Source organism: Thalassophryne amazonica, chromosome 14 (genome assembly GCF_902500255.1).
Source record: "Thalassophryne amazonica chromosome 14, fThaAma1.1, whole genome shotgun sequence".
Lineage (NCBI taxonomy): Eukaryota > Metazoa > Chordata > Actinopteri > Batrachoidiformes > Batrachoididae > Thalassophryne > Thalassophryne amazonica.
The window spans coordinates 85,701,980-85,727,661 of record NC_047116.1 but is presented as its reverse complement, the minus strand read 5'-3'; the positions used below and the strand labels follow the sequence as shown (position 1 = coordinate 85,727,661).

The following is a 25,682-nucleotide window of genomic DNA, read 5'->3' as shown; positions in this document are numbered from 1 at the left end:
ATCTAATAGATTACAATTTGTTCATGTAAATGGGGAATCTTCTTCACAGACTAAAGTTAATTATGGAGTTCCACAAGGTTCTGTGCTAGGACCAATTTTATTCACTTTATACATGCTTCCCTTAGGCAGTATTATTAGACGGTATTGCTTAAATTTTCATTGTTACGCAGATGATACCCAGCTTTATCTATCCATGAAGCCAGAGGACACACACCAATTAGCTAAACTGCAGGATTGTCTTACAGACATAAAGACATGGATGACCTCTAATTTCCTGCTTTTAAACTCAGATAAAACTGAAGTTATTGTACTTGGCCCCACAAATCTTAGAAACATGGTGTCTAACCAGATCCTTACTCTGGATGGCATTACCCTGACCTCTAGTAATACTGTGAGAAATCTTGGAGTCATTTTTGATCAGGATATGTCATTCAAAGCGCATATTAAACAAATATGTAGGACTGCTTTTTTGCATTTACGCAATATCTCTAAAATTAGAAAGGTCTTGTCTCAGAGTGATGCTGAAAAACTAATTCATGCATTTATTTCCTCTAGGCTGGACTATTGTAATTCATTATTATCAGGTTGTCCTAAAAGTTCCCTAAAAAGCCTTCAGTTAATTCAAAATGCTGCAGCTAGAGTACTAACGGGGAGAGAAGGAGAGAGCATATCTCACCCATATTGGCCTCTCTTCATTGGCTTCCTGTTAATTCTAGAATAGAATTTAAAATTCTTCTTCTTACTTATAAGGTTTTGAATAATCAGGTCCCATCTTATCTTAGGGACCTCGTAGTACCATATCACCCCAATAGAGCGCTTCGCTCTCAGACTGCAGGCTTACTTGTAGTTCCTAGGGTTTGTAAGAGTAGAATGGGAGGCAGAGCCTTCAGCTTTCAGGCTCCTCTCCTGTGGAACCAGCTCCCAATTCAGATCAGGGAGACAGACACCCTCTCTACTTTTAAGATTAGGCTTAAAACTTTCCTTTTTGCTAAAGCTTATAGTTAGGGCTGGATCAGGTGACCCTGAACCATCCCTTAGTTATGCTGCTATAGACGTAGACTGCTGGGGGGTTCCCATGATGCACTGTTTCTTTCTCTTTTTGCTCTGTATGCACCACTCTGCATTTAATCATTAGTGATCGATCTCTGCTCCCCTCCACAGCATGTCTTTTTCCTGGTTCTCTCCCTCAGCCCCAACCAGTCCCAGCAGAAGACTGCCCCTCCCTGAGCCTGGTTCTGCTGGAGGTTTCTTCCTGTTAAAAGGGAGTTTTTCCTTCCCACTGTAGCCAAGTGCTTGCTCACAGGGGGTCGTTTTGACCGTTGGGGTTTTACATAATTATTGTATGGCCTTGCCTTACAATATAAGGCACCTTGGGGCAACTGTTTGTTGTGATTTGGCGCTATATAAAAAAAAATTGATTGATTGATTGATTGATTGCTGTAATTGGACCAGGTTGTGTTCAGAGTTCCCTAGAGGGGGGAGGAGTTTGACTCTGTATGCATCCCACATATTTACCGCACTGTTCATTTTTCAGCTCCCCACATGCATCAGAATGACGCAGTGGTCTGGCTGCTGTCTTCAAGGAGAACTTCAAATGCTGATTATTATCTCCAAATGATAACTGCACTTTTGAACTGCAACTCTTTGTGATGGAGTTTTCCTGTCCTGTGCTCTGTACTGTTGAGTTTAATAAGGATTTTATTGAGGAGTTTTCTGAGTTTTTGGAAGACTTTATTCCAAAATAGACAAACCTTTGGTCTGTGGTGTCTTTTATATTCATGTTTGATGATAGCTGATGATTTTAAAAGCCTTTTGATCTCTTTTGGTCTAACACAATCAGTGGATCAAACAACACATCATCTTGGACACACTTTGGACCTTGTTATCTCTAGTGGACTCTCAGTTTCCCTTCATGACATATCACACGTTGCTATTTCAGATCACTTTCCTGTTATTGTTTAATTTATTGCTCCTCCATCTGCTGGTAAGCCACTCGTTCCTGCCTCTCGCTGCCGTTTGGTTCTGTCTTCTTTCCACTCAACATGTGCAGTAATTCTGGACTCTGTTGCTCCTATGTGCTGCAAATCCAGTAAATCAAGATCCGACCCCTGGTTAAATGCCACGACCCATGCCCTCAGGCAACACTGCAGACAGATGAAGAGAAGGTCAAAAAAGAACAAACTACAGGTGTCTCTGGGTATTTTCAGGGACAGTCTGACTATCAGAAGGCCGTGAAGGAGACAAAAGCACAATATCTGTCAAGTATTATTTCCAGCAGTTGTCATCGTCCCAGAGTGTTATTTCAGACTAAACTCAGTTGTAAACCTGTGTACCTCTGTTTTGACAGATGCCACAGCCATGACCTGAGAGCAGTTTCTTCAGTTTTTTTTTTTTATTGACAAGGTCTCCTCAGTCTGACAGAATGCTGATCAGAAATGTAATGTTGAACTGTCTGTTACTCGTGCACGTTCGGCTGTGCTCGAGCAGTCTGAGCCCGTTTCTCTTTCGTCCCTCAGTGAAGTAGTGAAACACACAAAACCTGCAGGTTGCCCTTTAGATGTTGTTCCAGTTAAGATGCTGAAGAAGGTTTTTAATACTGTTGGGGTGGGTCTCCTAACTTTTATCAACACTTGTCTTAACTCAGGGTCTGTTCCAGATGCTTTTAAAGGACATGTTGCATGTTTTTTAACATCCCAGTTAGCAACACAACATCAAAGTGTTCATGATTGTAAGTCTCTCTGCGTGCACGTGCTAATAATTAGTGGTCTCTGATGTTTTATTATTGCGCTCCCTGAGTGAGTTAACAGGTGCATTTCCAGAAAAAGTCTTACTCTGCAATTCTAGGCATTTCTCGGCATGTGACATACACTTTAGAATGAGCAGAAACATCCTGATGGCTGACAAACAGAACGAAACAAATGTGGTTATGTCCAATAACAAAGCTTTTGAGCTTTTCTTTGAAAGTGATGGCTCGGATTTACAGAGGAGACAACACACACTTCACCCCAAAACATTAAGGTTTTTCAGAATCTGTTGGATTTTGGAACCTAAAGTGTGGTGACACGTTGTTTGTGTCACAGGATGCTGGTTTACTGCTGTTGTGACATGATGAACATGGACTGTCTCCACCTCACTCTTTTTACAGACTGCCTGGACATGTGGATGTATTTGTAACACTGGAAAATATCAGCATACATTTTTCAAGAGATAATGGACTACAACGTGCCACAATCATGACAGAACTTGAGCTGAAGGTAGCGCTGCTGTCGGACATTATTCTCTGGCGGTGATCTCATGCTTGAAGCGTGTGTGAGGACTTATTCTGGACCTGGACATGTTCAATGCAGGCTATCAGTGTGAGGAACTATAATGGACCTGGACCTGTTCTCTTGCTAGCTTATAGTGGACCTGCACATGTTCTCCGACTGGCTATTGCATGCGATGCGCATGTGTGTGCTTCTTTTATGGTGTGGACTTTACATTTGGAAATTTTTACAACTGGGTGAGTGTCATGTTCAGTTTTTTCCTCTTTTGCTTTGTGTTCTCTTTAGTGGAGCTGCTAGGGTTTATTTTTATTTTTACTTTGAAAAAGTTTGTTGTAATTTGGATGTTGATTTCTGTGCAGTACATTGTTTTTAACCTGCACATCTCAGCTGTTACTACTGTGGATGTGAAGTGCACAAGTTTGATCACAGAGATCACTTTATCTAAACTTTATCTAAAGTCTGGGTTTTTTAGTGAAGCTTAGGGCTAGTGGCCGGTATTTCTTCTGTTTTTCTTGTTGCTTAATGCTGACAAATTACACTGTATTTGTTGTCTTTCTGATGCTTGATTCTGCTTTTTTTCCCCTTTTCTCTCGGTTTGAGGTGCAGCTCCATCCAGAGATGGGTGTGGTATCTGTTCTGGAAACCATCCTGTGCACCGGCAACATTTCCTGTATGTTCATTTTGTGAATTGTTTTGTAAGCTGTGTCTGTAGCATGGCCCAAGCAGATTTTTTTTGCATCTGGTGGTGATTCAGAAGTAGCTCTGAGTCATTGGAGCTTGTCTCCTCACTGTATACCTGGACGGCCTGTCATGATGTTTATGTTCTAAATTATATTTTCGTCCCAAATTAAAAGATTAACCCAAAAACATCAAAAAATGAAAAATGTCAAGATTCTCCTTTAAGTGGTACTTCCCATTATGAAACATGCTTTTATGTTTGTGTTTGTGAAAAATACAATAATATGTGAAATAAAAAAATATGGCTAACATCAGAACAGAAGAACAGAACAGATTAAATGAACCAAACTTGGATGTATGTCACAGAATTCTTAAATTTTATACAGGCCTAAATTTTCTTTGTCGAGGAGAAAGTTGTACATCCTTGGGTGGGACACTGCAGATGATTACCATGAAATTCAAACTGTGTAACAATAAAACTGTACGGCCTTTCAAATTTCACAAAACTGACAAAATATAGTTTCTACTTAAATCCAAGCGTTATAATGTCAGTTTATTTTTGTAACATGCTGCAAAATTACAGCTTATTTTAATGTAGAGGGTGGAATTCCATGGTGAATATTTTCTGTTCCTTCTAACAGCAGGAAGTGTGTGTGCGCACATGTGTAAGGTTTTGAGATTACTTTTGACCTGACACCCTTACGTAATGCGTATTCCCGGGGTGTGCATGCTAACATCCATAAGATGTCTTGTAAATCACTTCAGAGGTGTCTGGTTTCAAAAACAGCATTTTTACATTTAGAAGTGTTTTATTTCTGCTATTTTTTTTTTACAAAATATATGACAAACATAATTAGATTTATACAGAAATAAGATGTTTTGGAGGGTTTTCTGCTTTCTTGGTTTATTTAGTTCAAGCAATTTAATTCAATTGATTTAATTTATATAGTGCCAAATCACAACAAAGTTGCCTTAAGGCGCTTCTCACAAGAAAAGTCAACCCTACCAATCCATGGACTTTTTGGGAGTCCATGCTGCCTTTCTTTAATCTGATTGGCTATCGCCGTGTGCTTCCCAACATCCCTTGTGCAAATTGGGGGAAGCCCCCATGTGATCTGACGTTGCTACATCTCAGGGGCAGAAATTATAAATTTTTTACAGACCGTGCAAATTTTGGTCATCTTAGCAATATCACATTATGAATCCCTTACTGAAAGGCTCAGGAATAAATTTATAGTGGTGCCAAAGAAAATTATTTTTATGACTTAAATCTTACAAAAAACCAGCAGCCATACAGCTTTAAGGGTTCTATGTGATACACAGGTAATGATCAATCAATATGAATATTTGAGCATTTTTGCTTGGAAAATTAATATTTAATCACCCAGAATATAATTTAAAATGTGTTATTTTCTTTGTACCATTTTTGGAAAAAAATATATATTTTGTGATTATAGTGTACTTCTAACTTCTGTCAAAGACAGCTTGATTTCTATGTATTTATCTGATGCTGAAAAAACCTGCTACAATACCTACCCAGCTTGAAATGGTGGACTTACAAATATGGCAAAGGTTTACATTTGAATGCTTAACATTCATCCACACCTTTTTGTCATCCATCCACTGCAATATCTCCAGTGAAAACTGAACTCAAGAGGTCACAGAGTGACTGCTGTGGATGCTTATGCTGCATGAGCTGGAAGATCAATGCTGTGCTGCTGTGATCTTTTTTTTTTTTAATTCACAACCTAGGGTCCAAAAATTCCTTTGGCACGTTTTTCTTTATTCAGTCATTTGTTTGTGGTGGATTTTCTCTTCAGCTGCTGGCTGAGCTGCTTCTGATCATGTTAGGCAGCCCACCAGGCTGGGAACCAAATTTGGATTTAAGGCTTGATGGATCCCTGGAAAACTGGAACCACATCATTCCATTCTCCAGCTTTCAAAATGCATCATCGGCAAAAGTAAATAAAGACTTCTGATTGAGCGAGCCCATTAAAAGGGCATTTCCATCCAGCGTGCAATATACAGCAGCTTCTCCTTTACGCTCTTCCCTTCCTTTCTGACCTCCCAGTGAATGTCACGTATGTAGGCTGAAGGAGACATTGCAGCTGAGTTATAACTCTGTTTCCTGCTTTCTCCGGCTGATTTAAACCCTAACTGCTGTGAATCGCCCATAATGCACGGCCACTGTTTCTCAGATGTGTCACATCTCTATTCATGAAAGCAATTTATAATGAGACTGTGGTGGAGGCCGGAGAATCTATCACAGAGCATGAGCACCCTGAGGGGACAATGGTGGAGTGAACCGCGGACACTGTGCTGCTCGTTTCACGAGTTCACCATTATTCTCCAGCGGTGGGTGGCTGATGGCGAGACGTAAGTGACTGGCTAATCACCATGCTAAAAGGCACCGGATAGGGTGCTGTCACTCCCCGACACAGACTGGTTTTAATGTCACCGCTCGGCCCTGCAGACAATTCTCTGACATTCACTCAGCATTTGGACAGACACATTCTGCACAAATCAGCAAGCACTGCTGGAACACATTAATAAACTGAAACGGGCTTTGTATCAACATTCAAGGGATGGTGCGTGTATTTTTTTACTTATTTATTTTATGTTTTCACCTGGGCAGCATGGTGTCTTAGTGCTTAGCACTGTCACCTCACAGCAAGAAGGTCGTGGGATCACTTCTTCCTCGGTCCTTTCTGAGAGGAGTTTGCATGGGTTCCCTTGAGGTGCTCCAGCTTCATCCCACTTCCAAAGACATGCAGGTTAGATGAACTGCAAACTTTAAATTGACCATGGATGTGTTTGCCCGTCTACGTCTCAGCCCTGATACACACTGATTGGCTGACCAGGGTGTTAGCTTTAGCTGCCTCTCATCCAGTGACCACTGGCACAGGCCCCAGCTCCTGTGATCCATAAATGGAAAACACTTTCATGTGTATCTTTTCAACAGGTTAACTCCCCTCCTACTTGACAGTAACAATAACTAAGTTAATATCTATCTGTCTATATTAATAATATTGTTATTAATTTAAAATGTAAATATTAGACTTGCTTTCTCAATGCTGGCTGTATTATATATATATATATATATATATATATATATATATATATATATATATATATATATATATATATATATATATATGTATATATATATATATATATATGTTCTCCACTCACACACAGATTGCAATAGCCAATCACAGATTAACCTTTTTGTCCATCATTTACCTGTATTTTGGCATGCTTGGTGCCAGAAAGTTATGTTGGATCCAAAGGGATCCAAAAAGGCTACGACCAAAAGTTATATTGGATCGGTTCCCACTGACCAATAGCGTTAGAGCTTACTGCCAACAGCTAGCCAATCAGAGCACGGCATACAATTATTCATGAGATGACATCACTAATGACGTAGCGGAGGTCAGGAACTTGCTGACAGACGCTGATTGAAAAAATGGCAACAAACATGTCAACAACAGCAGAAAATCGTCTGCCAGCGAGGTTTGCTGAGTTCACAGAGGAGGAACTGGTGGAAATATTGAACTCCAAGGATGCCAAAAACACTAAGAAGGTAGACAAGCACGCTACTGACGTTTTAGAAGCATTCATATGCTGTTCACAACAAAATAAATTGATCTAATTTACTTGACTCTTTGTCGTTTGCTTAATTTGGGAGGGGGGTGCAGAACATAACAATTGATGGATGGTAAAGAGTCCAACATAGAGAAATATTGGATTCAGAAAAGTTATATTGGACGAGGCTATGCTGTTGGACTCCTTACCATCCATTATTTGTATAATATATATATTTGTGTGTGTGTGTGTGTGTGTACAGCCATCGTGCTGCCCACACAGTTTTTTTTAACTGAATTGATTTCTCAATTTTTTTTATTTTTATTTTTAGTTAATTATCTCAGAAAGGGTGTCAGGGCTCACACTTGATGATGTCATAATAATGCAATTAGGAACTTGGGGACCTTTCTCATCCACCCTACTACATGCAGTAAACATTTATCTTTCAGATGTCAGATTGCAAAAGGCTGTATCTATTATGTTTCCTGAGTATTAAGCATCACAGTATGTCATTTTGCTATCATCCTCTATCTGTATGTCTTGATTAATGTCTATACCTTGCATCTAACACTATTGGGATATATGGTGCATCTGGAAAGTATTCACAGTGCTTCACTTTCCCCAATTTTATTATGTTGCAGCCTCAATCAAAAATTGATTAAATTCTTTTTTCTTCTCAACGCAATACCCCATAATGACAATGTGAAAAGTTTTTCTTTCTTTCTTTTTTTTTTGATTTTTGCAAATTTATTAAAAATAATTTAAAAACTAAGGAATTACATGTACGTAAGTATTCACAGCCTTTGCCATCAAGCTCAGAATTGAGCTCAGGTGCATCCTGTTTCCACTGATCATCCATGAGATGTTTCTACAGCTTAATTAGAGTCTACGTTGGGTACATCTCACACATCTGTCTACATACGTATAAGGTCACACAGTTGACAGTGCATGTCAGAGTACAAACCAAGCATGAAGTCAAAGGAATTACCTGTAGACCTCTGAGACAGGATTGTCTTGAGGCACAAATCTGAGGAAGGGTACAGAAACATTTCTGCTGCTTTGAAGGTCCCAGTGAGCACAGTGGCCTCCATCATCCATAAATGTATGAAGGACGGATCCACCAAGACTCTTCCTTAAGCTGGCCACCCATCTAAACTGAGCGATTGGGGATGAAGGGCCTTAGTCAGGGAGGTGATCAAGAACCTGATGGTCACTCTGTCAGACCTCCAGCTCTCTCTCTGTTGAGAAAGGAGAACCTTACAGAAGGACAATCATCTCTGCAGCAATCCACCATTCAGGCCTGTATGGTAGAGTGGCCAGACGGAAGCAACTCCTTAGTAAAAGGCACATGGCAGCCCACCTGGAGTTTGCCAAAAGGCACCTGAAGGACTCTCAGACCATGAAAAACAAAATTCTCTGGTCTAATGAGACAAAGATTGAACTTTTTTGCACGAATGCCAGGCGTCATGTTTGGAGGAAACTATGCACCATCCCTACAGTGAAGCATGGTGGTGGCAGCATCATGCAGTGGGGATGTTTTTCAGCAGCAGGAACTGGGACACTAGTCAGGACTGAGGGAAAGATGAATGCAGCAATGTACAGAGACATCCTGGATGAAAACCTGCTCCAGAACGCTCTTGACCTCAGACTGGGTTGACGGTTCATCTTTCAGCAGGACAATGACCCTAAGCACACAACCAAGATATCTCTGGAGATATCTGAAAATGGCTGTGCACCGACACTCGCATCCAACCTGATGGAGCTAGAAGAGGTGCTGAAAAAAGGAATGGACAAAACTGTCCAAATATAGGTGCACCACACTTGTTGTATCATATTCAAGAAGACTTGAGGCTGTAATTGCTACCAATGGAGCATCAACAAAGTATTGAGCAAAGGGTGTGAATACTTACGTACACATAATTTCTTATCTTTTTTATTTTTAATAACTTTGCAAAAAACAGTTCTGAGTAGAATCTTGAGGGAAAAAATGAATATACTCGATTTTTTAATAAGGCTGTAATATAACAAAATGTGGAAAACGTGAAGCACTGTGAATACTTTCTGGATGCACGTTATATGTAGTTTTGTGGATAGATTAACTGAATGGATTTCTTGATTGTTTAACTATGTCATTGTTACAGAGAGTCAGGGCCCTTGCCAGGGTGCAAATAATTTTGCCTACCATAGGATAATTGTTTTGAAATGTAAATCCTTTTTCTGTAAAATATCAAATGACAAGGATCTATTTTAGCTGTTATATAAAACAAATACTCAATGTTTGTTCATTCTTTCAGTGGAACAAATATTTAATTTGATGAAAGATGGAATGTTCCATTCAACGAGGCGAGTTGAATGGATGTGAAAGATGGAACATTCCACCTTTCACCTCATGAAATATTCGTAATCATACCATTGAACTCATAAACATTCTTCATTATTTGTATATTAACTAACAATCCAGGAATTTAGACATATTTTTGTGGTTAAATAACAGGTCATGCGACACAGAATGAGCAGTCAGATGGGCCGCTCAGTTTATTCGACCAAGAGTCCTGAGCGCCCCCCAGAGGAACAAAGTGAAGAAACAGATTGTATAGGAAACTGGGACCTTGTTTCTACGTGACTAGCGACACACATTTACAACAAACTGCTGATACACTCAAGGATGCATTCCTGATTGTCACTAACTGTCGTCATTCGTTCTGTTATCACATCATGCTGTCCTCGAGTCAGATACACAGTTGAGTCAGGGACATATGACATATTCGCATCCCAACAATATCTTGACATTCATAGATATTTTTGTTATCTCATATTGACAGTCCTGAAGAACAGCCAACAAATGCAAATTCTGCACCTCGAGCCAACTCCACAACTTGTATCTGCTTAATTTGCCATGAAATGATGATGGAACAGACCACACCTGACCATGAAACATATAAGTCAGCTGTCCAATTACTTACAGCCTCTAAACATGGAGGGACTGTGTGGTATGGTATATCATCCCTTCATGATAATAAACTGTTATTATTACAACAAACCAAAAGATTTTGAAGCGTCACAAAATGTATGCATTCTGAGCAATGCTTTGTGTGGCTGCTTTGGATCTGTTTGTAGACATGAAACACATTTTAGAGCTTATCTGGCATCCTACGATAGAAAATGGTTGAGGAAAGTGCTGTTCAGAACTTAACACTACACCTGAGAGAAGCACATTAGGAGGAGTATATGCCAAGAAATTGGAAAAACATTTGTGGATAATGACACCTCCTGTTATAATCTCCAACCAAGCACTACCCAAGTGCTGTTTGATTGCCCTTTAACACCATGATTGGCATGCACAGTATACAAATGAGCGAGCTCCTCTCCCGTTGGGTCTGTCTCAAAGGTTAGTGACTGCACACCGCATGGTGGATAAGGGCTTTTAATGAGCATCAGAAACTCATTTGATTCGTTTGGCTGAATTAGACCCCTGGTCTGGTTGCGGATAGAGAAGGACTTACAGGTCGGTAAGCTGTCTGAGACATGCTGAGATAAAACTGGACACCTGTAGGAGATCATATTAATGGTCTGGAAGTATGAGCACTGTTGGCTGAGTGAGTGATGCTTCTTCCGTTTACAGAGTGCACTTACTGTACCACATGTACACACAGCACATATGTAGTTACTGCAGTCAGATCGTTTAAATTACTTCATTAATTAAATTATTTGGTTCTTCAGTTGGCTTTAAAAGGCTTGACCAAAATAATAAAATTATTTATTATAGTTTGTGGAATTAGGTTTACCAATATTATTATTGTGTTTGTGATTGTGCGCTTTTGCTTGTTTGGTTGTTTTTTTTAAATTTTAGTGCATTGATTAAGTTATATTGTTTGTGCACATTTCTTTGGTATTTGTTGTTATGAGTATATATTTATATATATGTATACATTCTAGATTTTTATGGTATATGGGAGGGTATTTATAAGCTTCGCTTCTGCCTACACCCTTTCAGCCACACAGGGACACTGTTAGGTTGTTCCTTTTATGATTTTTTGTTATTGTTTATCTGTGTGCCAAATAAATAAATTTGAATTCATTCATTTATGCCCCAGCTTGGCACATGTTCTAAAACGTGTAAGGCTAGTACATTTTTGGTTGTGTTTAACTCAACTTTATTCAACAATCTGAGTGGAAAGTAAAGTCAGATTTCCATGTACCGTATTTTTGGTTTTGTTTTGTTTTGTTGTACCAGTTTCGGCAGTCCAGTCTCACACTCATTTTGTGATAGTGTCATGAAATGCATCACATTTTCGCAATGCGGTAAAGTTTCAGACACTATTTTTACCCCTAACCCTAACCATAACCCCAATGTAATAGCATCAAAAAATAATTTCATGATACCATCATGAAAATGTAACACATTTCATGATGGTATCATGAATGAATAGATGAAATCACTTTTTGTGATGCCATCACAAACTTGGCGTGAGACTGGGTTGAGTTTGGGAGGCCTTTTAACTTATACTCTGGTGCAACTTATATACCAAAATATTACACATTCGTTGTTCATAACAAGAACAATAATGACTATTTATGTAGGATTTTCCACATAAATTCTCAGCTGGAGCAGAAGATGATCGATGAGTTGTCATTGAGATGTCGAAATGTCACTTTGTGGCAGTGAGACCATCCAGCTGTCCTCACTCTTGAGGACGCACTGTTAAACACCACAACACTGTTACGGCAGTAGCGGCATCACCTCAGCACAGCACCCTCTGATAGCCTGCTGTGCTGAAAGGTGAGAAAAATGCTCCTCTTTTTTAACCAACAGGGTTATGAATTAATCCTGTCAAGTGTTTACTGCTGATTATTTATCCAATCCCTGACAGTGGCAGAGGTAATGATGAATGGGTGAAGTGGAGGCTGAAAAAACTTACCGTCTGTATGCAGCGCGGTCAGTGAGTGATAGGTCCTCCAAGACAGAGAAAAATTAAAGACCATGTGAACAATATGAGTTGTGAAGGTTGTGCTCGATATTTGTACCCTCCTCTTTCGCTTCAGAGGTTAGAAGGAACGTCCACTGTGATTTCTAAACATCCCTCAGTAAAGTTAATATGTATAATGCACAGATCAGACAGCATCGACTAAAGCCACAACTACTTCAGCTATGAGGAATACAGGTGATAAACGCGAGCACTCGAGATCTAAAGGGTGTGACGTCAAAATTCAGGAACAATGGGTCAGATTGTAAGAGATAAACACACTCCTGACCAAAAACAAAAAAACAAAAATTGAGTTAAGAGCTGTTACTGTGGGTCATTTCCATGGGTGAAGGTGCAATCTGTCAGAAAAAACAAAACAAAAAACAAAACAAAAACAAAAACTGAGAAACCCACACCCCAACAATTGCATGGCTGTTGGTAACAGACAGACTGGTCTGAGTACTTCAGAAACTGCTGATCAACTGGAATTTTCACAAATGACAATCTCTAGGGTTTACAGAGAATGGTCCAAAAAAGAGAAGGTATCCAGCGATTGGCAGTTGCATGGACAAAAATGCCTTGTTAATGTTAGAGGTCAGAGGTGAATGGGCAGACTGGTTGAATGGGAGACTGCGTGATGCCATCATGTCAGTATGGACCAACATCTCTGAGGAATGTTTCCAACACCTTGTTTAATCTATGCCATGAATAATTAAGGCACTTCTGAAGGCAAAAGGGGGTCCAATCCAGCGCTGGCAAGGTGTACCTAATAAAGTGGCCCCTGAGTGTATGTGAGAGAGTGAACTAAAGAACTCCAAGAGTTTTGATCAAACTTGGACTAAGCTATGTGGAATATTTGAAGGTCACCCAAAAGAAAGTGAGTTGATTTTGACAAAAACTAGTTAAAAGTTACCATCACAGGCCAAGGCTACAAATGTGTTCCAAAGCTTGTACAGTATGTTTTGAAGAACTATCACACGAGAGGCAATTGTGAAGTTTTGAGCCTGACACAGAAAAGTAGGGCGTGGTTGTTTTGCATTTTGAAAAACCAACATTTTCCAAAAATGTGTGATGTTTGGACTCACTGGGTGCAGTATTGAGAAATGTTGGTTTCTCTTAATACAACTGATGAAGCAACTGATGAACACACCCTACTGGGTTTGGTTCAAAACTTCTCATTCACCCCTTGTATCATCTTTTTAATTGGTCACATGACCTTTGACCTGGGTTGACTTTGAAAGGACAAACTCATTTAGAATGAAACACGGTGGTTTTATCTATCCATCCATTTTTTAATGGTCACAGGGGGTTGCAGTGTAACCCATTCAGTTTACTTTATGGGGAAACAAAAACCTTTATTTTTTCTGTTTTAGTGCCACTTCATTACCTTGATTTTTCCTCGTAACTATTTCAGTTATGACTCTTAGTTTGACGTTTTGCATTTAACAGTTAATAGTACAACTGATATTTTTTTTCAGTGTAGCTACATGTTGAAGGTCTCGGCCCTTCGGGCAGTTTGGTGGGGTTGGGGTGTGAGTGAAGGGGACTATTGTGTCTTTGAGGCAATCCCTCAGTGGCAAGGAAGACAGTCTCTTGGTTGATTCCCAGACAGGATGGTGAATGCGGAGATGACTGAACAGATGCTCACTGTTTTCTTACAAATGCTGCACATGGTTGCTGCAGGAAGCTTCTTCTGGTCAGGATCTTGCTCTTTCTGCTTCCTCATTCCCCTCTTCTCCTCTGTGTTGTTTGTTCGCATTTTTTCAGACTTCCTGATCCATCTTTGTCAGTCTTGAACAAGGTTGGGTAGGATTACTTTGAAATGTAATCCAAAAGTAATCAGATTACAAGTAATCCAAATGTATGTACATACATACATGTAAAACACATGTATTCTTTCAAAGTAATCCTACCCAACCTTGGTCTTGAACAAACTTGGTATACATAGTAGTTACGGCCATCATTGGCACCAGATTTGAAATCAGGATCCAGTTTTTGAACTGTTCAAAAATACCATCCCAATTCTCAAAATTACTGATAGTACGTGGTAACTTCTGGGTATTTGTAGTCTTAAACGCTTCAATTTTCAAACTTCTTTAAACGGTGTATTCATAGTGACTATGGCGTGAAACTTGTTTGATCGTGCTCCATCGGGGTAAAAATTTTAAGCTGGAGCAGAGTTTGTTGCAGTTTTTGTTCAGAGTTGAACAGCTCGATCGTGTCTAACCGAGGGTGCAGCTCCTTTCTTGAGTGGGTTGCCAAGTCTGCACTTTATAAGCCAGCCAGTTGCCAGGTCTGCACTGAAACTGGATTAAGCTGTGGGCATTCGTAGTCAGTGATGCCGGTAACGCATTACTTAGTAACGCGTTACTCTAATCTGACCACTTTTTTTTAGTAACGAGTAATCTAACGCGTTAATCTTTCCAAATCAGTAATCAGATTAAAGTTACTTCTCCATGTCACTGTGCGTTACTATTATTTTTCATTGTGGGTCGATAACAGCATTAAACTTGGTCTGTGGGCAGGAGGTCGGGGTTCGACTGAACTGCCCACTTTAAGCGAGCTGTGAGCTTTTAATCCACGGTTTTTTGCAGCTGCTCGACTCGTCCTCACCTCTTAAAGCGCGGTGATCAGCACACCTGCACTGAACTTTACAAAGACATTTTTATACTTTTTTTCCTCCTTTATTTAGAATTCTGAGCTGAGCCGCTCCGTATCTGGTCGTTAAAAACAGCTGATCCTCCGCGACGCGTCAACAACTAACACTATTTTCCACTCAAATGCACCTAAACTCTCTTTCTGAGGACCACATGATGTGAAAACGCAATAAAACTTTCTTACCTGTAAATCTGGTCCTGTTTTCTGCATAAATAAATGTTATCCATTCTTTGTGCTCAAACGCCAAAGCAGGGGCGAATCTAGATGGAATGGGGGCGTGGGGCAAGGATGTGCCCCCCTCCCCCACAACACCCCTAGATTAAAGGTGCAATTTTGAAGCCGTTTTTTACTACAACTAATATTGCTTAAAATAATAATAATTTCGACAAGTAAAATGTTTAGAGAGAATTTAAATGTTAGAAAAATGTTAGAATTTAATAGTTACCTTTATAAACAATGTAGGCTCGAAATTGCAAGTTTTACTGTTACAGTGCTGTCAACAGTTAAATATGAGGTCAAGAAAGACGTCTTTATTTTACTTTTTATAAAACAAGTATTTATTTTCATTGAAGTCAAGAAAGGGTGACTATAAAGTGACTTTTGGCAAAACAGGTATCATTGTCATGTTGAGGTGGCAGAGGGTTGTTGTCGGCAGCTGGGAAAAGTAACTAAAAAAGTAACTAGTAATCTAACTTAGTTACTTTTACAATTGAGTAATCAGTAAAGTAACTAAGTTACTTTTACAATTGAGTAATCAGTAAAGTAACTAAGTTACTTTTTCAAAGTAACTGTGGCAACACTGTTCGTAGTAAATAAAATATATAATATAATATAATATAATATATTTATACCTAGTAATTGGCATTAAATATATGCTGATTACTCAGCGTATTTGTTGACTCCATTACTGGTGTACACGAAGATGAAGAACGTCCACATGCTACACTCAGACTGTCCCTCAAAACACAAAATGGCCATTTTGAAAGATAGTGTAAAAACAGCTCGTTTGTTGTCATTGACACATAACGTCACAATTTGGAGCTCTATATTTTACACACATTATGAGCTCTGCAATTCCAAGGATGAGCACAGCGCATGACCCACTGTACCGTACAAATCAATACGGATGATGTGTGTATCCACATTATTGAAACTTTATTGATCCTTCATGTTTGTGAGTAATTATAATTTAATAATTACAATGTTACCTTGTGTTTGTTTTGTTTTTCTTTTCACTGACTGCATTAAATATCTTAGGAGATAGTGGCCGATCCCTCTCAACCAGGACACAAACGTTTTGTCACCCTCCCCTCTGGCAGATAGCTGAGGTCCATCAGGACTAAAACCTCAACACACAAAAACAGCTTCTTTCTATCCGCAGCTACGCTTATAAATAATGTCAAAGACCCCGACTTACCCTGCCCCCCCCTTCCACAAAGTACAGATTGTTCATCCCTCCACTGAAAGGTACTGTACATCTGCACACCAATCACATGCTTTTGCACAGCCCCATTCCACTACGTTATATTATTTATTTTACAGTGAACATAGTTTTGCCTATTTGACTCTTTTTCTTCTTACAGAAGTGTTTTTCCTTTTGTTTTCTAATTTTGTTTATGCACCAACAACAAATTCCTTGTATGTGTGAACTAACTTGACAATAAATCCAATTCCGATTCTTAGGTTTATTATTACTGTGCTGCTGTAAAAACACTGTGTATATGTGTGTGTGTGTGTGTGTGTATACACCATACAGTTAGACACGCAGACACCAACGCAACAGTACAAGAGAGACCCGGAGGGCTGCAGAAACGTGCAGTAACAGCTCATGAATATCTTCCTGAACGTCTTTGAGAGTTTGTCGCAGTACTGAGGCACTTCACACACTTCACACAGGTGAGGAGGACAGCGAGGACACACTCATTACCCATTAGCCATTCTGCCACCCACCCCTCCTCCCCCTGACCCCCTCCATCAGTCCTATCATTTATTTATCCACATCAACCCTCAATTACAGGCAGTGGTCTGGGGTCCAGGGAGCAGGCCTGGGTGACCTGGGGTTGGTCTGTCTAATGAGTGGCGGAGTCACACTCCCCTCATGTTTATTTCCAGTTTTCACCCAGAGCAGGAGTCCCAAGAGAAACGGAAGGACAAAGCTGCTGAATTCTAATCAGCACTTTGTCATTTAATGCGCCTCACCTGCTCCTGCTCCTCTACCGTCACTGTGCATACGGATAGAGAAGAAGCAGTGGCGAGGAGGAGGGAAGAAAAGGAGGTGTGTCACTCAGTGGGAAAAATGATGGCTGTGTGTCTCAGGTGCTCATTCCCCGAAGGAAAAACCAGGCAGATGGATAGGATGTGAATCAAGTCGTCCCTCATCTGGCCTGGAAGTGAGCGTTCTAGTTGTGCTGTAATGATGCCTCAGTTTCTCATGGTGGCCAATCCATTTACAGCAGCTCTCCGCTGAAATTAAATGTCTCACTCTGCATTCTAATTTGTACTTTACCATCACTCACCTAAAGTGCTGATGATTAAAAAGAGCATTTCATTTTTTATTTAAGGATCGGGTATTAATCTGAGACCTGCCAGCAAAGACTTTGATAAAAAGTACTCCTAAACTCGTCCCATTTTCAAAATAGAGCTGATTAAATGAGCTGGACGGAGCAGGAACCTCTGTGAAATATAAAGAGGCAGCAGGTAGCAAATCAAAATACAAATATGCATCAAGTGAAAGTTGCTACAATGCAATGCCAAGGGACTGTATGTCCAAAAATGCATACGTCCTTCACCATGCTAACCTTCAGATGTATTAAAAGTGAAATAACCGTGGAAATGTGCGGTGCGCCACGCAAAAATCCTGGCTGGTGTACACACATTTCTACAGCTATTGTTCAACACATAGAGGAGATGCTGGGGCACTGTTAATAGTGTGAAAACATGAAGTCATCAGAGTGATGTGCACATCAGTGACACACTTCTGAATTTAAATAGGTGCGTGGGCAGGGAAATTGGCAGCACCTGCATGTGCACTTAATTCCACATTCAGTGGGATGTACAACAGGAACATGCTTGGATCCATGCGTACGCACACTTTGATACATCTGAATTTTTTTGTGCGTATGACAGTTCCTGGGTTTTGGCTTACACCATGTTTAATGGGAAATTCATGCAGACAAGAGGAGAAACTGCTGATTAAGAAGATTTTTGTGGGGTTTTGTGTTTGTTTTTTCCTAACAATGTGTGAAAATGGCTTTTTTGTAATTGTGTTTGTTTCTTTTTATGGAGTGTCTTTTTTTAAAAATAAAACTAATATTTTTTTTGGTGGGGGGGACTGACAAGAATGGTGCAGAATACCGTAATTTCTTCAGATTTAATTCCAGATCTTTCTGTATTGACAATGGACACATTTAACATGATTGCAAAATACAAGATTTTTTTGTGTATTTTTCAAATAACTTTTGTTTTTTTACAAGTTGCAATATCCTAAATATTTGAATGTTTTTATCATCATTGTTGAACGTGAGAATGTTGAATCTGAGGGCGTTAAAAACTGATGCCAATTCATTCCGCTGAAATTTATTATTTGTTTCTATGAACTGGAAGAAAGTATCATTAACCTGTGAAAATTCATGTGAACATTCCATAAGTCATAATGGACTGAATAATAAGGAAGTAATTAACTCAGTTGTGAGTGCAAATTCAGAGAGGAGAGTGGATTCAGCACAGACTGTGTCAGTCTGCAGGACAGCCTGGCTACATGTGATTTTACAGACAAAATTATAACTGCAAAATGGAACAAATACAACCACAACCACAACAAAAACGGTGTTTGTTCTGGCTTAAGTTATCTGTTGCTATCATATATGAAATGCAACTTTTCCCAGACGCAAGAAATTGCTTTCCCTCAAATATTTGCTGAAATCAATCTGGTATTTTTTGAGGTAATTTATCATCACACATGCAATGATGCCGTGAACACATGACCTCTGCCCTCCTCTGTCGTTTGGCAGCAATAAATCCAAAAAGTCCAATAAAACACAACAACAGAAGTTATACGAAGGGAGATCATATGAATGGACAAAGGGACTCGGACAGTTTAACGAGTTAAATATCAAGAAATGGATCAATCTAACGGTGTTCATTGTAATTAGAATTCATCATATTTCTTTGAGGTACATTTATAATTTGATGGGAAATTGCTGACACCACCAAAAAGGACAGAATACCAGACACAGCCTATTGCACAGTCATGTGCAGTAGTGCATAACTGCATAATGTGCAGGAAACTGAATAGTACACAAAAATACTAACCAAATAAGAGGGGGAAAAACCCCCACACAAATTGAATAAAGCTACTTTATGCCACATGATGCTGCTTTCTTCCACCTTGCAGCTGTGACTGCATGGAGACGAGCAGGGGAGGATTGTGTTTTTCACAGAGGGTGCAGATGTTAAACAGCGAAGTGAAAATACATCATTTGATCATACTGAGAAATGTATCATTAAGATGCTGAATGACCCGTGCTTCGATACAAAAGCACATTACAAACACTAATCACTCAAGGAGGGAATGAATCATTAGTGTTTGAAGCAATAAACAAAGATAGATGACACCACCTGCGTCACAGCGCACATATAAAACACATGGCGGGTAACTACAAACATCTCTGAATTTATCTTAAAAGTCTTTCATGCAGCAGGTCCAGCTGACATGGAGCAATGTGCAACTCAGCTCAGCACACCATCTAATCACATGTGGCAACTAATTGATCAAACCATATACAGTTGTGGTCAGACGTTTTCATACACTCATTATGGGCATGAATGTCATGGTCATGTTTGGCTTTTGGAGGTGATGGTTTGGGGAGTTGATGGTCTAGTGGTTAAGCATTGGGCTTGAGACCAGAGGATCCTTGGCTCAAATCCCAGCCTGACCAGAAAATCACTAAGGGCCCTTGGGCAAGGTCCTTAATCCCCTAGTTGCTCCCAGTGTGTAGTGGACGCTTTGCATGGCAGCAGCCTCACATTGGGGTGAATGTGAGGCATTTGATGTGTAAAGCGCTTTGAGCGTCTGATGCAGATGGAAAAGCGCTATATGAATACAGTCCATTTATTTCTTTTGATGCGTTGGAATAATTGCCCAGCTGACATCATTAATGACTTTAAAAACAAGAACTGGGAGCACAAGTCGGAATATATTTTGAATCTTCTGTAATAAGGAGTGTGCTGTTTTGTTTTTGGTTGCAATCACCGAAGCAGTCGTGAAAAGTGCAGGTTTTTTGGTTCCCCTTGGAGAAGGGAAGACGAGGTCATAACAGTCCGGTCTCACGAGTTTTTTTCGTGCTCCCATCACGAAATGATTCAAATTTTCATGACGTGTTTTTTTTAACTTACTATTACTAACCCTACCCCTCCCCTTAACCTTAAACATAACCCCCCAGACCCCTTGCAGCACTTTTAATTTTATGCAGCCGTCATGGAACGCATTAGACTAAATTTGTGCACACGTGATGAAAATTATTCACTTTTCGTTACAATATCACAAACCAATAGATGTATGTATGTTATGTCATAAACAAATCCCAACACATGTCCACTTTCCACCACATTGTCACTTTTTCTTTGCATTGTCACTTTGTTTGCTGTGTTATTTGCCCAAAAACTCAGAGAAAGTGCCATGTTTCTGATGGGGACATACAAGACCAGTCCCTGGATGTAGCATTATTGTGTCATATTTTAACCCTTTAGTGCCCACCCTCAAACAAGACTGCGCTGCCCAATTGTTTAAAGTTATTATCTTAGAATCTTCAGTTGTTTAGAAATGACTCAGAGACCTTCCCAAATTATGTAAATCTACAATTCTCCTTCCTAAGTCTTAACTGACTTCTTTGGACTTTTCCATTCTTCTGAGTATTGGTCAGTTCAGCGAGTCCTGTCAGATCATTTTAATGCAGGCAAAGACAAACTCACTAATGAGGAGTTAATAGACCTTGTCGTGTTAAAAGATATTGTAGAACCTTCAGCACCGCTTATTAAAAGATTTAAGTGAATGTATGTATATATTTGTGCCTGTATGTATCATTTTGACCCTGGATGGATTAGAGAAGATCTAAAATGAATTCAGACTTGTGTGTAAATGCCTGACCATAACTGTAAAGATGTATTTTGTGCACACACAGTAGCATTTTAAGTGCTTTGAATGGTGGCCTTGCTGTACATAATTTTCTGTTTCTCTTTCACTATATGGATCAAAAATCTGGTTTGAACTCCACCTTTAGCCAAACTTGTTTTTGTTTGCATGGAACCGCATTATCAGCTACATCATTAATACTCCGAAATGGCCAATTCTTATCACAGGAAGAAATTCTACAGATACATGGACAGTGATACAATATGACAAATTCGTAGTCCCTAGTCCTGGTGACAGACAGACAGGTGAAAATATACAATCGAGATTAAAACAAGAGAGATGAAAATAAAAAGATTTTATTTCACAGGAGTTTTTATGAGTGTCATGGTTTGTTTGCAGTACATTGTCATTGAAGATAATGTGTTTAGTAATAATATGAAAGTGTAAAAAGCATTCTATTCTCCCCATTGAAATATCCCATAATCCCTTGCACACCAGAGAGGCACTGCAGTCAGAACAACATAGACAAACCATGACAAATTCATAACATTTATAACACACTGCATGCATGAGACCACTGAAAACTTGCTAAAACAAATATTCCAAATAGTCTTCAACCTACGTGGAACTGCATAAACCAAATTTTAGGCATCTTATATATATATATATATATATATATATATATATATATATATATATATATATATATATATATATATATATATATATATATATATATATATATATTACTCTGGAATAAACAGCACAAACAGTGTTGTAAAGGAAATTAAGCAGGGAGTTAAAGAGCAAACTTCTCCTTCCCCCAAAATGACATGAACAAGAAGCGATCACGGCTCACAGCAATTACGAAATAACCCCCTTGTGTCTGATGATGTGTGGACGTTCATGCTGTTATACGGTCGAACATATCTGTTTTACCGGCGATGCATTAACGGAGCCAGTAAAACGTGTGCTTGTGTCATGATGTGTCTCTTCAGTGCCTGTCAGTCACAAAATGGTAGATTTGATCAAGTCCCTGCTGTTTGGACATGTTTAGATTTCTCTTGGTCCTCCTTGGCACTGTGTCCATCTAGATACAGTGGACTCCAGCGTCCTCGCTGTGATCACAGTTATTTACACCAATCCCAGTGTGAAGACAGTCAAAGACATCAGATTCCGTTCCTCGACACCACAGTTCATCGAGCCAGATTGTACCCGTCCCTAAAGAGAACAGCAAAATACCAGTTACACATGATCTCATCAAGTTGTGAGTGTAACTGTCCAATAGGCATGTTGCTCCAAAATATGCAAACACAAATAGGAGTCTCACTTTCTTTTGTTCAAATACACTGCAATGTTCAAATATAAAATAACAACTGCTTTGAACATAGGTAATTCCAATAGTTCAGTGTCAACTAAAGGGGCACTCTGTAGTGCATTCTTCTGCCAAGGGACAATGTGCCCTTCAGTGTTTTATTTATTTTTTGAGGTTCATGCATTACCACTTCCACAAACGATGTCATGTCTTCCCCATAAACTATATAGAATTTACCAAACCCAGAATGACAAGTCAAGGACAATCTGATAATTTACATTTTATGGCATGCATTATTTACCTGTTTCATGAACATAACAGTACTACAACCCCTGGCAAAAATTATGGAATCACCGGCCTCAGAGGATGTTCATTCAGTTGTTTAATTTTGTAGAAAAAAAGCAGATAACAGACATGACACAAAACTAAAGTCATTTCAAATGGCAACTTTCTGGCTTTAAGAAACACTATAAGAAATCAAGAAAAAAAGATTGTGGCAGTCAGTAACGGTTACTTTTTTAGACCAAGCAGAGGAAAAAAATATGGAATCACTCAATTCTGAGGAAAAAAATATGGAATCACCCTGAAAATTTTCATCCCCAAATTAACACCTGCATCAAATCAGATCTGCTCATTGACAATGACCCTATGTCATAACATTGACCCTATGTGTCTTTTTGCAAGGAATGTTTTTGCAGTTTTTGCTCTATGGCAAGATGCATTATCATCTTGAAAAATGATTTCATCATCCCCAAACATCCTTTCAATTGTCCAAAATATCAACATAAACTTGTGCATTTATTGATGATGTAATGACAGCCATCTCCCCAGTGCCTTTACCTGACATGCAGCCCCATATCATCAATGACTGTGGAAATTTACATGTTCTCTTCAGGCAGTCATCTTTATAAATCTCATTGGAAAGGCACCAAACAAACGTTCCAGCATCATCACCTTGCCCAATGCAGATTCGAGATTCATCACTGAATATGACTTTCATCCAGTCATCCACAGTCCACAATTGCTTTTCCTTAGCCCATTGTAACCTTGTTTTTTTCTGTTTAGGTGTTAATGATGCCTTTCACTTAGCTTTTCTGTATGTAAATCCCATTTCCTTTAGGCGGTTTCTTACAGTTCGGTCACAGACGTGGACTCCAGTTTCCTTCCATTCGTTCCTCATTTGTTTTGTTGTACATTTTTCGCTTTTTGAGACATATTGCTTTAAGTTTTCTGTCTTGACGCTTTGATGTCTTCCTTGGTCTACCAGTATGTTTGCCTTTAACAACCTTCCCATGTTGTTTGTATTTGGTCCAGAGTTTAGACACAGCTGACTGTGAACAACCAACATCTTTTGCAACATTGCGTGATGATTTACTCTCTTTTAAGAGTTTGATAATCCTCTCCTTTGTTTCAATTGACATCTCTCGTGTTGGAGCCATGATTCATGTCAGTCCACTTGGTGCAACAGCTCTCCAAGGTGTGTTCACTCCTTTTTAGATGCAGACTAACGAGCAGATCTGATATGATGCAGGTGTTAGTTTTGGGGATGAAAATTTACAGGGTGATTCCATAATTTTTTCCTCAGAATTGAGTGATTCCATATTTTTTTCCTCTGCTTGGTCTAAAAAAGTAACCATTACTGACTGCCACAATCTTTTTTTCTTGATTTCTTATAGTGTTTCTTAAAGCCAGAAAGTTGCCATTTGAAATGACTTTAGTTTTGTGTCATGTCTGTGATCTGCTTTTTTTCTACAAAATTAAACAACTGAATGAACATCCTCCTTGGCCGGTGATTCCATAATTTTTGCCAGGGGTTGTAGTAGTAGTTGGTGTTGAAGTACAACAAGAAAATGAAAGAAGGAAGAAGAAAGTAGTTATGTCCAGATTAAATATGGGAATTTGTTCTTGGTTAATTCATGAGATTTCAATGTCAGTGTCAATCTGACAGGTGCTCTGGATCATCTGTGGCTGTCTTTTCTATAAGAGCATGCAAAGCACCTGCTTCAACCCAGTAGGAAGACAGGCCGCCAACTAGGGGTTGAGTTTGTCCTGACCAGTAACAATGTGCATTGGCTAAATAAGATCACCAAGATTACTCAACTCCATCTGATGCCTAAATAAAGGCAAATTTCATGTATTACTGCAACTTCGCAATAATGACGTCAAAAAGAAAGAAGTAATAATGCTAAATGGAAAGAATCTAACATGAAGGTGGTGGGTCATACCTCCGCCGGCAGTGAATGTAGTAATGACGTTTTGGAAGCCCAACATCTTACAGATCACCTTGCCATCAACCCTATCGAAAGCGTCATCACACACAGTGCCCCAGATCCCATTGTACTTCACCTCCACTCGGCCTCTTGATCCATCTGGGACAAGACGAACCTTCTCTCTCAGAGCTGAAAATTAGAATGACAAATTGCTCTGTACAGTTATCAAAGATAAAATTATTTCAGTGCCACAGTAGCAACTGCTCACCCTAATGACAACATAAAAAAGGTTTGTTGAATTTTTTTTATAAATGTATTAAAAATCAAATAAAAAAAATTAAGAAATCACACTTACATAAGTATTTCACACCCTTTGCTCATTACTTTCTTGATGCACCTTTGGCAGCAATTACAGCCTCGGGTCTTCTTGAATATGATGCAACAAGCTTGGTGCACCTATCGTTGGGCAGTTTTGCCCATTCCTCTTTGCAGCACCTCTCAAGCTCCATTAGATTGGATGGAAAGCGTCGGTGCACAGATATTTTCAGATCTCTCCAGAGATGTTCAATGGGATTCAGTTCTGGGCTCTGGCTGAACCACTCAAGGACATTCACAGAGTTGTCCTGAAGCCACTCCTTTGATATCTTGGCTGTGTGCTTAGGGTCATTGTCCTGCTGAAAGATGAACCATCGTTCTAGCCTGAGGTCAAGAGCACTCTGGAGCAAGTTTTTCATCCAGGATGTCTCTGTACATTGCTGCATTCATCTTTTCCTCAATCCTGACTAGTCTCACAGTTCCTGCCACTGAAAAACATCCCCACAGCATGATGCTGCCACCACCATGCTTCACTGTAGGGATGACACCTGGCATTCACAC

At 39.4% G+C, this 25,682-nt stretch overlaps 1 protein-coding gene across 2 annotated transcripts in view; it reads right to left on the bottom strand.

Annotated features, from left to right (window-relative positions):
* Positions 1 to 22,362: 22,362 nt before the first annotated feature.
* Positions 22,363 to 25,682, bottom strand: part of marco (macrophage receptor with collagenous structure) — a 29,909-nt gene continuing 26,589 nt past the window's right edge. Inside the window, exons 11-12 of one of the 2 annotated variants that reach the window (XM_034186995.1) lie at positions 24,822 to 24,995; positions 22,363 to 22,502 (exon numbers count right to left, since the gene is read on the bottom strand). In XM_034186995.1, the coding sequence (XP_034042886.1) occupies positions 22,372 to 22,502; positions 24,822 to 24,995 (305 nt within the window). In that variant the 3' untranslated portion in view covers positions 22,363 to 22,371. Of the gene's footprint in view, positions 22,503 to 24,821; positions 25,002 to 25,682 lie in introns of both variants that reach the window. The other variant, XM_034186994.1, reaches the window with a different exon arrangement.